A 12,748-nucleotide genomic window follows, 5' to 3' on the forward strand; every position below is an offset into this window, starting at 1 on the left:
GAAGGAGAGGGTGGAGAGAGGGGAGGAGAGGAGGAGGTATGATGGAGGACAGAGGGGGAAGGAGGGGGAAGGAGAGGGTGGAGAGAGGGGAGGAGAGGAGGAGCTATGAAGGAGGACAGGGGGAGAAGGAGAGGGTGTAGAAAGGGAAGAGAGGTGTAGGACAGACTAGGGGAAGGAGGGAACACAGAGAGCAGAAAAGGAGGAGGACAGAGTGAGGGAAGGAGGGACCACAGAGAGGAGAGAAGGATGAGGACAGAGTGGAGGAAGGAGGGACCACAGAGAGGAGATAAGGAGGAGGACAGAGTGTGGGAAGGAGGGACCACAGAGAGGAGATAAGGAGGAGGACAGAGTGTGGGAAGGAGGGACCACAGAGAGGAGAGAAGGATGAGGACAGAGTGGAGGAAGGAGGGAACACAGAGAGGAGATAAGGAGGAGGACAGAGTGTGGGAAGGAGGGACCACAGAGAGGAGATAAGGAGGAGGACAGAGTGTGGGAAGGAGGGACCACAGAGAGGAGAGAAGGAGGAGGACAGAGTGGAGGAAGGAGGGAACACAGAGAGGAGAGAAGGAGGAGGACAGAGTGGAGGAAGGAGTGAACACAGAGAGAGGAGGATGGAAGGAGCAGCATTAGAGGACGAGGGTCTGGAAAAGTCTGACCTGATTTGGGACTTAATTGCTTCTCTGACCTTGACTGGCCACTTTCAGCCTCAAACTCCTCCCCCCCTCGTTCTTTTCCTCCATGGTTTCTTTTTTTCCTCTCTTGGAACTGTAGATATCCTTTCCCCCCCTTCTCCACAATATTGAATAGTTTCTTACTTCCCTTCATTCTTTCCATTTATGATCACGACTCTGAAAGGAAACACATCTATCCCAGTGTCCTATCATTTATGATCACGACTCTGGAAGGAAACACATCTATCCCAGTGTCCTATCATTTATGATCACGACTCTGAAAGGAAACACATCTAGCCCAGTGTCCTATCATTTATGATCACGACTCTGAAAGGAAACACATCTATCCCAGTGTCCTATCATTTATGATCACGACTCTGAAAGGAAACACATCTATCCCAGTGTCCTATCATTTATGATCACGACTCTGAAAGGAAACACATCTATCCCAGTGTCCTATCATTTATGATCACGACTCTGAAAGGAAACACATCCATCCCAGTGTCCTAACATTTATGATCACGACTCTGAAAGGAAACACATCTATCCCAGTGTCCTATCATTTATGATCACGACTCTGAAAGGAAACACATCTATCCCAGTGTCCTATCATTTATGATCACGACTCTGAAAGGAAACACATCTATCCCAGTGTCCTATCATTTATGATCACGACTCTGAAAGGAAACACATCTATCCCAGTGTCCTATCATTTATGATCACGACTCTGAAAGGAAACACATCTATCCCAGTGTCCTATCATTTATGATCACGACTCTGAAAGGAAACACATCTATCCCAGTGTCCTATCATTTATGATCACGACTCTGAAAGGAAACACATCTATCCCAGTGTCCTATCATTTATGATCACGACTCTGAAAGGAAACACATCTATCCCAGTGTCCTATCATTTATGATCACGACTCTGAAAGGAAACACATCTATCCCAGTGTCCTATCATTTATGATCACGACTCTGAAAGGAAACACATCTATCCCAGTGTCCTATCATTTATGATCACGACTCTGAAAGGAAACACATCTATCCCAGTGTCCTATCATTTATGATCACGACTCTGAAAGGAAACACATCGATCCCAGTGTCCTAACATTTATGATCACGACTCTGAAAGGAAACACATCTAGCCCCGTGTCCTATCAGTAGTGAATTAGGGAAGGAAGGGTGGGTACATGTCTCCTCGGGATATATTTGTGTTCAAACTGATCATGAAAAGTAATCTGTGTGATGTGACGTCAATGTTGCGCGTTTGTACAAGCGTATGTGTGTGTGTGTGTGTGTGTGTGTGCGAGTGTGTGTGTGTGTGTGTGTGCGCGCGCGCTGCTGACCATTACTTTAATAGTATTTCATCTCATAGCCCTTTTTCCCATGATGGAGTGGTGTTCGCTTTACACACACACGCACACACCCTGTGCAGTCCGTCCCTCTAACAAATGAGTTTACCCTGGTCATAACCTTCACACATCTCATTACCAGAGATTGCATACCTTTTCATAAAGCCGTAGACCTGCTGTGAAGGATCACACACACGAACGGGGGACCTGTTCCGGACACCGAGGCCCCACTGCCCGTAAATTACTCCTCCACTCTCTCATACATACATAGTTAATCAGCTAATGTTGTTTTATTTCTTATTATTCATTTACATTGCTGTCTGATTTATCTAAATGACTGGTGCTCTCATTCATGAACACATTTGTAGTCTGCCTCTGTTTACATGGCTACTTTAGTATTGGGTTCAGACCATGTGGGGGGGGTCAAAACCAAATACTACCAAATAATGTTTTATGAGATTGGAGAACACATTGGGTGGGATCTTAGACCATTCCTACATACAGAACCTTTCCAGATCATTGCTATCCTTCATCTTCTCTTAAGGACTGCCCTCTTCAATTTAAACCACAGGTTTTCAATGGGGTTCAAGTCCGGAGACTGAGATTGCAAAATGTTGATTTTGTGGTCAATTAAACATTTTCTTTTGGGATTTTGATTAGGGCTTGGGGTCATTGTCTTGCTGGAAGATCTACTCGTGGCCAAGTGTCAGCGATCTGGCAGAGGCGATCTGGCAGAGGCAATCAGGTTTTTGGCAAAAATAGCCCCATAACATCAAGGATCCACCACTGTATTTTACAGTAGGTATGAGGTACATTTTCTGCATATGCTTCTGTTTTTCAAAGCCAAAACCACCACTCTATTTTCATGTCATCTGACCATACTGTGAAAAGTTTGGGAACCACTGGCATAGTGTACTACTTACCATAATAATGGAACAGGGTCAAAGCTTCTACTATTGAGCAGGGCAGGCATATACACACAGTAGGCTCTGTAATCCACTGACCTCTGAAGGCTCACACATGTACAAGAAGGTGCACACACACCCTGCAAACACACACGCACTAAGACACGCGTGCACACACAAACACACACCCTGACCTCTGTGTCTGTGGGGTCATCTCGTTGTCGGAGACTGGATTTAATTATAAGGGGAATGTGTGAATGTTTTGTTCTGTTGGAAAACTGGTGACGACACACACACACACACACACACACACACACACACACACACACACACACACACACACACACACACACACACACACACACACACACACACACACACACACACACACACACACACACACACCTAGACGTTCACACAAAACACTTTAGACCTTACAATGGCAGTAAACTAGAATGTGTTTATGATTTGGTTTGGTCAGGGAAGCTAATGTCACTTAAATATATATATTTTTAAAGCCACGATTGAATGCAGCATACATGAAATATTAACCTACTGCTAATGGACATGGACCGGACTCTATCTGGTCATTTTGCATTCAACACATAAAGCCCACAAAGTTCATCAGTAAGCTAAGGACCCTGGGACTTAACACCTCCCTCTGCAATTGGATCCTGGACTTCCTGACGGGCTGCCGAATAGGCAACAGTGCCACGCTGATCCTCAACACAGGAGCCCCTCACGGGTGCGTGCTTAGTCCCCTTCTGTACGCCCTGTTCACTCATGACTGTGTGGCCAAGCACGACTCCAACACCATCATTAAGTTTGCGACACAACGGTGGTAGGCCTGATCACCAACAATGATGAGACTATAGACTATATGAAGGAGGACAGAGACCTGGCAGAGTGGTGCCAGGACAACAACCTCTCCCTCAACGTGAGCAAGACAAAGGAGTTGATTGTGGTCTACAGGAAAAGGAGTGACAAACACTCCCCCATTCACATCGAAGGGGCTGTTGTGGAGCGGGTCGAGAGCTTCAAGTTCCTTGGTGTCCACATCTCCAAGGTTCAAACACACCAAGACAGCCGTGAAGAGGGCACCCTCAGGAAAAGATTTGGCATGTGTCCCCAGACCCTAAAAGTTCTACAGCTGCACCATCGAGAGAATCCATACCGATTGCATCACAGCCTGGTATGGCAACTGCTCTGCATCCGGCTGTAAGGTGCAACAGAGGGTAGTGCCTACGGCCCAGTACATCACCGGGGCCAAGCTTCCTGCCATCCAGGACCTATATACTAGGCGGTGTCAGAGGAAGGCACAAAAAATTGTCAAAGACTCCAGCCACCCAAGTAATAGATTGTTTGTTTTCTCTGCTACCACACGGCAAGCGGTACCAGAGAGACAAGTCTAGGTCCAAAAGGCTTGTTAACAGCTTCTACCCCCAAGCCATAAGACTGCTGAACAATTAATCAAATGACCACCCGGACTATTTGCATTGACCCTTCCCCCCGCTACACTGCTGCTCCTCCCGAGTGGCTCAGCGATCTAAGGCACTGTGTCTTAGTGCTAGAGGCGTCACTACAGACCCTCGTTCCATCCCAGGCTTTATCACATCTGGCCGTGATCGGGAGTCCCATAGGGCGGCGCACAATTGGCCCAGCGTCGTCCGGTTTAGGGGAGGGTTTGGCCGGGGTAGGTCGTCATCATTGTAAAATAACAATTTGTTCTTAACTCATTTGCCTAGTGAAATAAAGGTTATATATATATTTTAAATACTGGCTGTTTATTATCTATGCATAGTCACTTTACCCCAACCTACATGTACATATTACCTTGACTAACCTGTACCCCCACACATTGACTTGGTACCGTTACATTTATACAGCCTCGTTATTTTATTGTTTTACTTTTTTTAAATATAGTTTATTTAATACAAATTTGATTAACTCTCATTTTCTTAACTGCATTGTTGCTTAAGGGCTTGTAAAGTAAGCATTTCAGGGTACAGTCTACACCTGTTGTATTCGGCGCATGTGACAAATTCAATTTGATTTGATTTTCCTTTCCCAATATGATCCACTCCCTCAGTGTGGATCACCAATTCACTAATGCTCAAGTTGGTGTGTGTGTCTTTGCGGGGGCATATGCACAGCCTTACTTAGGCAATTCTCTCTTTCTCGCTCACGCACACACCCACACCCTGCTGACCTGTGAGTCGTTTCCGTCAGCATTGATTTCCGTTTCCCAGAGCGACCCCTGTCACCACGGCGATAGAGTGCATGCTGGGTCGTATTTCACCAGCTCTACCGTCGGCACGACAACGACAGCTTCCACCCCCAGACAGCGCTGAGAGTGTCTCCCTCTATCACGCATATATACACAAACACACACACATATATATATATATATATATATATATATACATTGCTCAAAAAAATAAAGGGAACACTAAAATAACACATCCTAGATCTGAATGAATGAAATATTCTTATTAAATACTTTTTTCTTTACATAGTTGAATGTGCTGACAACAAAATCACACAAAAATTATCAATGGAAATCAAATGTATCAACCCATGGAGGTCTGGATTTGGAGTCACACTCAAAATTAAAGTGGAAAACCACACTACAGGCTGATCCAACTTTGATGTAATGTCCTTAAAACGAGTCAAAATGTGTGGCCTCCACGTGCCTGTATGACCTCCCTACAACGCCTGGGCATGCTCCTGATGAGGTGGCGGATGGTCTCCTGAGGGATCTCCTCCCAGACCTGGACTAAAGCATCCGCCAACTCCTGGACAGTCTGTGGTGCAACGTGGCGTTGGTGGATGGAGCGAGACATGATGTCCCAGATGTGCTCAATTGGATTCAGATCTGGGGAACGGGCGGGCCAGTCCATAGCATCAATGCCTTCCTCTTGCAGGAACTGCTGACACACTCCAGCCACATGAGGTCTAGCATTGTCTTGCATTAGGAGGAACCCAGGGCCAACCGCACCAGCATATGGTCTCACAAGGGGTCTGAGGATCTCATCTCGGTACCTAATGGCAGTCAGGCTACCTCTGGCAAGCACATGGAGGGCTGTGCGGCCCCCCAAAGAAATGCCACCCCACACCATGACTGACCCACCTCCAAACTCGTCATGCTGGAGGATGTTGCAGGCAGCAGAACGTTCTCCACGGCGTCTCCAGACTCTGTCACGTCTGTCACATGTGCTCAGTGTGAACCTGCTTTCATCTGTGAAGAGCACAGGGCACCAGTGGCGAATTTGCCAATCTTGGTGTTTTCTGCCAAATGCCAAACGTCCTGCACGGTGTTGGGCTGTAAGCCCAACCCCCACCTGTGTATGTCGGGCCCTCATACCACCCTCATGAAGTCTGTTTCTGACCATTTGAGCAGACACATGCACATTTGTGGCCTGCTGGAGGTCATTATGCAGGGCTCTGGCAGTGCTCCTCCTGCTCCTCCTTGCACAAAGGCGGAGGTAGCGGTCCTGCTGCTGGGTTGTTGCCCTCCTACGGCCTCCTCCACGTCTCCTGATGTACTGGCCTGTCTCCTGGTAGCGCCTCCATGCTCTGGACACTACGCTGACAGACACAGCAAACCTTCTTGCCACAGCTCGCATTGATGTGCCATCCTGGATGAGCTGCACTACCTGAGCCACTTGTGTGGGTTGTAGACTCCGTCTCATGCTACCACTAGAGTGAAAGCACCGCCAGCATTCAAAAGTGACCAAAACATCAGCCAGGAAGCATAGGAACTGAGAAGTGGTCTGTGGTCACCACCTGCAGAATCACTCCTTTATTGGGGGTGTCTTGCTAATTGCCTATAATTTCCACCTGTTGTCTATTCCATTTGCAAAACAGCATGTGAAATTTATTGTCAATCAGTGTTGCTTCCTAAGTGGACAGTTTGATTTCACAGAAGTGTGATTGACTTGGAGTTACATTGTGTTGTTTAAGTGTTCCCTTTATTTTTTTGAGCAGTGTATATACACACACACACACACACACACTGAATACAGTCTGAAGGTCTGTAAAACTAATTGTTACATTGTCCTTGTTTGTACAATAGATACCAAAGTGCAAACATGTCTTTATCTACTGAGGAAAGGTGTACTGAACAGTATACCACATCAGTCTTTTCAGTCCAGAGTCAGAATATTGTCTACGTACTGTGTTTTCCCATGGAGCTTTCTATGTTTGTTTGTTTGGGCAACATTGGTCCAATGTCCACATATTCTTCCATACAGCTTTTTAAGTAGGCCTCAAAGGTGTGTTCTCTATTTCTGTTGGATGTTGGTCATGTCTTCTTGGGTGTTTCACTGTTCTGATGATTCTAAGGGCTTGTGAACATACAGTACAGTAGTGGACAAAGTAGATCAGAGGATGAACCCTGTATGGAAAAATCAAAGACTTCTGTGTGTACGGATATTGAAGTGTTTGTGTGTGTGCTCCTTTTTAGTCTGAATAAACTCCTTTCAGTTCAACACTACTCCATGTCAGAGATTGCGTCAACGTTTTTGATTTAATCCCCGTAGAGAATGATGCATAACTAAATGTTATTAGCATAATCATATTTCATCAAGTATCTGCTTTCATCTTGTCCATGTTTAGCTATTTCTGAGTGGGACCGTTAGAGAGCTAATGTGAGTCTGCTGATCCATCCATGCCCCCATTAATAACTCTTACATTATAGCTGTTATAAATCTGATGGATAGCTTTAGACTTTAACTAGGACTTAATTTTCTTCCTTTCTTTCCCCCGTGGTTCTTTCCCCTCTGTTATGTGACAGGTTTCTGGGGTCACTCTAAGGACAGGCTCGTTGGAGAAGATGATTGAAACCTCGACTCATACGTAAGTTAGGAAGCCTCAAACTAACTTCTCAACGTAACTCACCTCAAGGCATTATCGTGCCTATAGATGTCGACATAACAGCACATGAAGTTGCTTTTTTTTCCCACCTGGGTTGCTGTGATCATTTCTCTTAGAAAATAAAATTAGATTTCTTCTCCACAGTGGACTGTGTTTCACCTGAGGGATGAGGCTGGTACCTGGTGAGGGGGTCGGTCCATAGGGGGTTCTGTAACACCAGGGGAGCCACGGCAACAAGGCTGTCCCCACGGCGATATGCAAAGCGATTTGCATTGTACTCAGAATGCAGTGCGGCTCCATTTCCTGCATTCCCTCTCTCCCTTTATGTCTCTCTATCTAGTTTAAACATGTTATTAATTCATCCAATAATAAAAACTATCTGTGAATAAAAAAACTAAAAAACTATATTTTCAACAAAAGTAGGTAATATAATGTAGAATTAAATAAATGAAACAATACTTACTGTTCTCTTCTGAAGAGAGTGGGATGGATATGTGTAAAAAAGTGACAAATAAAGAAAATAATTAAATAAATGAGGTAAATCTGATCAAATGAAATGCAATAACAGTAGCGGTGTGTGAAAGCAGCGGGTGGATATGAAGCTCTGGGTTGTTACCTGCCACCAGCATCAACATTAAACACAACACACTGGAACACACACCACTACCCTCAGGGGTAGCACTAGGTGTGTGTGTGCGTGCGTGTGTGTTTTTGTTTAGATTTTATTTATATCATTATATTTTCAGTTATTTAATAATTTATTTGATCAAATAACATTCAGACATTTAATTTGAGTAAAAATTCCCTGTATTAGGTCTGTTAGGATCACCACTTTATTTTAAGAATGTGAAATATCAGAATAATAGTAGAGAGAATTATTTATTTCACCTTTTATTTCTTTCATCACATTCCCAGTGGGTCAGAAGTTAACATACACTCAATTAGTATTTGGTAGGATTATCTTTAAATTGTTTAACTTGGGTCAAACATTTCGGGTAGACTTCCACAAGATTCCCACAATAAGTTGGGTGAATTTTGGCCCATTCCTCCTGACAGAGCTAGTGTAACTGAGTCAGGTTTGTAGGCCTCCTTGCTCGCACAAGCCTTTTCAGTTCTGCCCACACATTTTCTACAGGATTGAGGTCAGGGCTTTGTGATAGCCACTCCAATACCTTGACTTTCCTTCCTCTCCTTAAGCCATTTTGCCAGAACTTTGGAAGTATGCTTGGGGTCATTGTCCATTTGGAAGACCCATTTGCGACCAAGCTTTAACTTCCTGACTGATGTCTTGAGATGTTGCTTCAATATATCCACATAATTTTTCTTACCTCATGATGCCATCTATTTTGTGAAGTGCACCAGTTCCTCCTGCAGCAAAGCACCCCCACAATATGATGATGCCACCCTCGTGCTTCACTGTAGGGATGGTGTTCTGCGGCTTGCAAACCTCCCCCTTTATCCTCCAAACATAACGATGGTCATTATGGCCAAACAGTCATCAGACCAGAGGACATTTCTCCAAAAAGTGTGATCTTTGTCCCCATGTGCAGTTGCAAACCGTAGTCTGGCTTTTTTATGGCAGGTTTGGAGCAGTGGTTTCTTCCTTGCTGAGCGGCCTTTCAGGTTATGTCGATATAGGACTCGTTTTACTGTGGATATAGATACTTTTGTACCTGTTTCCTCCAGCATCTTCACAAGGTCCTTTGCTGTTGTTCTGGGATTGATTTGCACCAAAGTACGTTCATCTCTAGGAGACAGAACGCGTCTCCTTCCTGAGCTGTATGACGGCTGCGTGGTCCCATGGCGTTTATACTTGCATACTATTGTTTGTACAGATGAACGTGGTACCTTCAGTCAAAATTTCTCCCAAGGATGAACCAGACTTGTGGAGGTCTACAATTTTTTGGGCTGATTTATTTTGATTTTCCCATGATGTCAAGCAAAGAGGCACTGAGTTTGAAGGTAGACCTTGAAATACAACCACAAGTACACCTCCAATTGTCAATTAGCCTATCAGAAGCGATTAAAGCCATGACATAATTTTCTGGAATTTACCAAGCTGTTTAAAGGCACAGTCAACTTAGTGTATGTAAACTTCTGACCTACTGGCATTGTGATACAGTGAATTATAAGTGAAATAATCTGTCTGTTAACAATTGTTGGAAGAATTTCTTGTGTCATGCACAAAGTAGATGTCCTAACCGACTTGCCAAAACTATAGTTTATTAACAAGAAATTTGTGGAGTGGTTTAAAAACAAGTTTTAATGACTCAAACGTAAGTATGTAAACTTCTGACTTCAACTGTATATGCTCAATACTGTAAGTAAACTGGAATGTTTTTTGTTGTTGTTGAAGTGCCGAATTAATAAGGAAAATTACCTGCATCAATTCATGTCTTATCTGAACCTTTCTTGGAACCGTGCTATCCCATTTAAATGAAGAAACACAGCTATGAATCTTTAGTGGACAAGAATACTGTACGGTATGTTTTTATCAAAGTGGAACAAGGAAAACGTAACATGAATGGTAATGTACAGTAAGTCAGTGATGAGCCATATGTTTCCCCAGGCTCAGTATGTCACTGGTAAAAGAGAGATTTATTTTCCTCCTGAGGGATCCAAGAGAGATAGATACTTGTTCTTCCTGTATTGACATTCTTAGGTCCTCGCTGTGTGTGTGTATGTTCTGCTGTTATTAGGCCAAGCTAACAAATCAATACCTAGCAGTACGGTGGGTCAGTGTGGATACGTTCAACTCTATATTGTCAGCTGCCACAGTCATTAACACACACACACAGATGTATGCACACGTCTCTATGCAGATCCACAAAATAACTTTTTATTGACTGTTTATCTTTTAAAAGTACGGCAGAGACACATTTTTATGCCATGAACAACATGTCTGAGGAAAAAAAATATTAAATTGTAAATGAAAAGCCTATACTTTTAGATGTTTGTCAAATTAGTAGTTGAACATAGTTATAGCTAAACATTGCAGAAGGCTAAGTCTTTTTTCTCTGTCATAGATGGTCAACATAAATCCCTCTTTCTCCTTTTCTTCTTGTTTTCTCTCACATCCCCCCTCTTCTGTTGTGATCGAGAGTGCCTTCCTCCCTCTCTCCTTCTCTCTCTCTCTCCCTCCATCCCTCCTCCCCCTGCTGTCAGTAGCGCTACACTCTCCCTCCTCCCTCTCCATGTTGCTGCCAGATGCTCAGTCGTGTCCCGGCCCAGCAGATGTCACAACTCACCAGCTGGGGGACAGCGGGGGGGAGGCAGGGGGAGGGGTGGAGGAGGAAAGACAGGGGAAGAGAGAGGAGGAGACGGCGAGGAGAGAACGCATTTGGCTTATGGAAGGGAGACACGAGGAAGTGTGTGTACGAGTGTGTGGCAGGGTGGCAGCTGTGCCATCTGTCTGCCTGGCAGGGCTGCTCTCATTAACACAGGGGTTAATAGGAGTGGCAGCTCAGCGCTAGTGTCTAACATCACCCTCGGGACACACTGGAGGAGAGGGCTCAGTGTGGTGTGTGTGTCACCACTGACACACACATGGTTAATAACAACCTGCCAGGATGTATATTAACCCTGGCACGTGTGTGTCTTTGTTTGTGCATGTGCTTACGTGTGTGTGTTATTCTGATGAATTATGCCTTGCTGCTGTAACGATGTAGGAAAAAAATGGATTTACAGAACCAAAGATTACTGCCCTGGAGGCGCACACACACACACACACGCACGCCGAGGGGTGGTGGCAATTTGCATGTTATTATTGCATATTCATAGCTAATTGTGTTAGGCTTGGCTAATAACTCTGAGTGACAGGTTGAGAAAATCGAGAGGCTGTTTCAACACACACCAATATCCTCTTTCCCTGTCCGTCTCTCAGCCCTGTAAATAATCATTATAACACTCATGGTTCTAAATGGAGTTTCTTCCCTCATCTCTCCTCATGGCATAATGTAATTTATTAAACACTTACCATTTTCTCTCAATGTACAGCCCACATTTCTTATATAATAGTCATGGGATGTTCCTAACAGACCGATAGCTGTGTGCCAAATTGTATTCCCACACAAAAGCGGCAAAACATATTAGCCTTTAACGAATGCTACAGTTTAGCGGGATACATTTTCTGCCCTAACTTGCTTGTGCATTTATCGAGAATGCAGGGTGCAATTTTCATGGTTTGAAAATATGAAATTGCCAGGCCATTTTGTTAGAGGGGAAAAAACATTTTCATTTCATGTCAACAAGGGAATGCCTTTTCTCTTGAATTAGGCTTTATATTTAAAAAAATACGAGAAGGGAAAAAAAGATATAGCCTATTGTTTATTTTCAACCCTGTTTCAATAGACTATATAGCCGTAGTATTGAAGAGTTCTGTGATGACATCATGCAGGTTAATAAGATGTAGATGATAAGGATACAGGTGCAGTAAAGCTCTGTAGTCCTGGTCTGGTGCAAAGATACCCACAGTACCACTGTCCCTGTGTCTGAGCTAGACTGGCATGCTCAAAAGGGACAGAGATGGCCTATGTGTGTGTGAATATGCATGCCTGTGTCCGTGCGTGTGTCAGAGCCCAGATAAACAGGCTCTCTTATCCCAGCATGTGAGAGTGTTTCAGCCCTGGGACAATCTACAGTCCTTAGAAAAACTGCCCTGTTTCACAAAATAGACCAAAATTGGCTGCACTTACTTCCCATTCACCAGCCCATTTCTCTATTCAACTCTCTCATTTCAGACATGTCCTTTCTCAAGTATCCTGTTCCACATTTCAGGTGGTTTTATATTTCCAGAGATTTCCACCCGTAGAACGGCAGCTAGGTCAGACAAGATAATGAAATTGTAGATAATTGAGATGAAATTCTGGCTATTTGGGAAATGGTGGATAAAAAACCTCTAGAAATAGTTCTTTTTTAAAAGACAGATAAATTGGCTCTTTTGA

General features: G+C 44.1%; 1 protein-coding gene across 3 annotated transcripts in view; it reads left to right on the top strand.

Annotated features, from left to right (window-relative positions):
• The window catches only part of LOC109878541 (golgin subfamily B member 1), a 163,341-nt gene that overhangs the window by 10,973 nt on the left and 139,620 nt on the right, over positions 1-12,748 (top strand). For 2 of the 3 annotated variants that reach the window (XM_031796515.1, XM_031796516.1), the window contains exon 4: positions 7,726-7,787. The exons of the other annotated variant lie outside the window; for it this stretch is intronic. In XM_031796515.1, coding sequence (XP_031652375.1) covers positions 7,726-7,787 — 62 coding nt within the window. The remainder of the gene's footprint in view (positions 1-7,725; positions 7,788-12,748) is intronic. 3 annotated transcript variants of the gene reach the window in all.

This window comes from Oncorhynchus kisutch, linkage group LG18 (genome assembly GCF_002021735.2).
Source record: "Oncorhynchus kisutch isolate 150728-3 linkage group LG18, Okis_V2, whole genome shotgun sequence".
NCBI classification, from domain to species: Eukaryota; Metazoa; Chordata; class Actinopteri; order Salmoniformes; family Salmonidae; genus Oncorhynchus; species Oncorhynchus kisutch.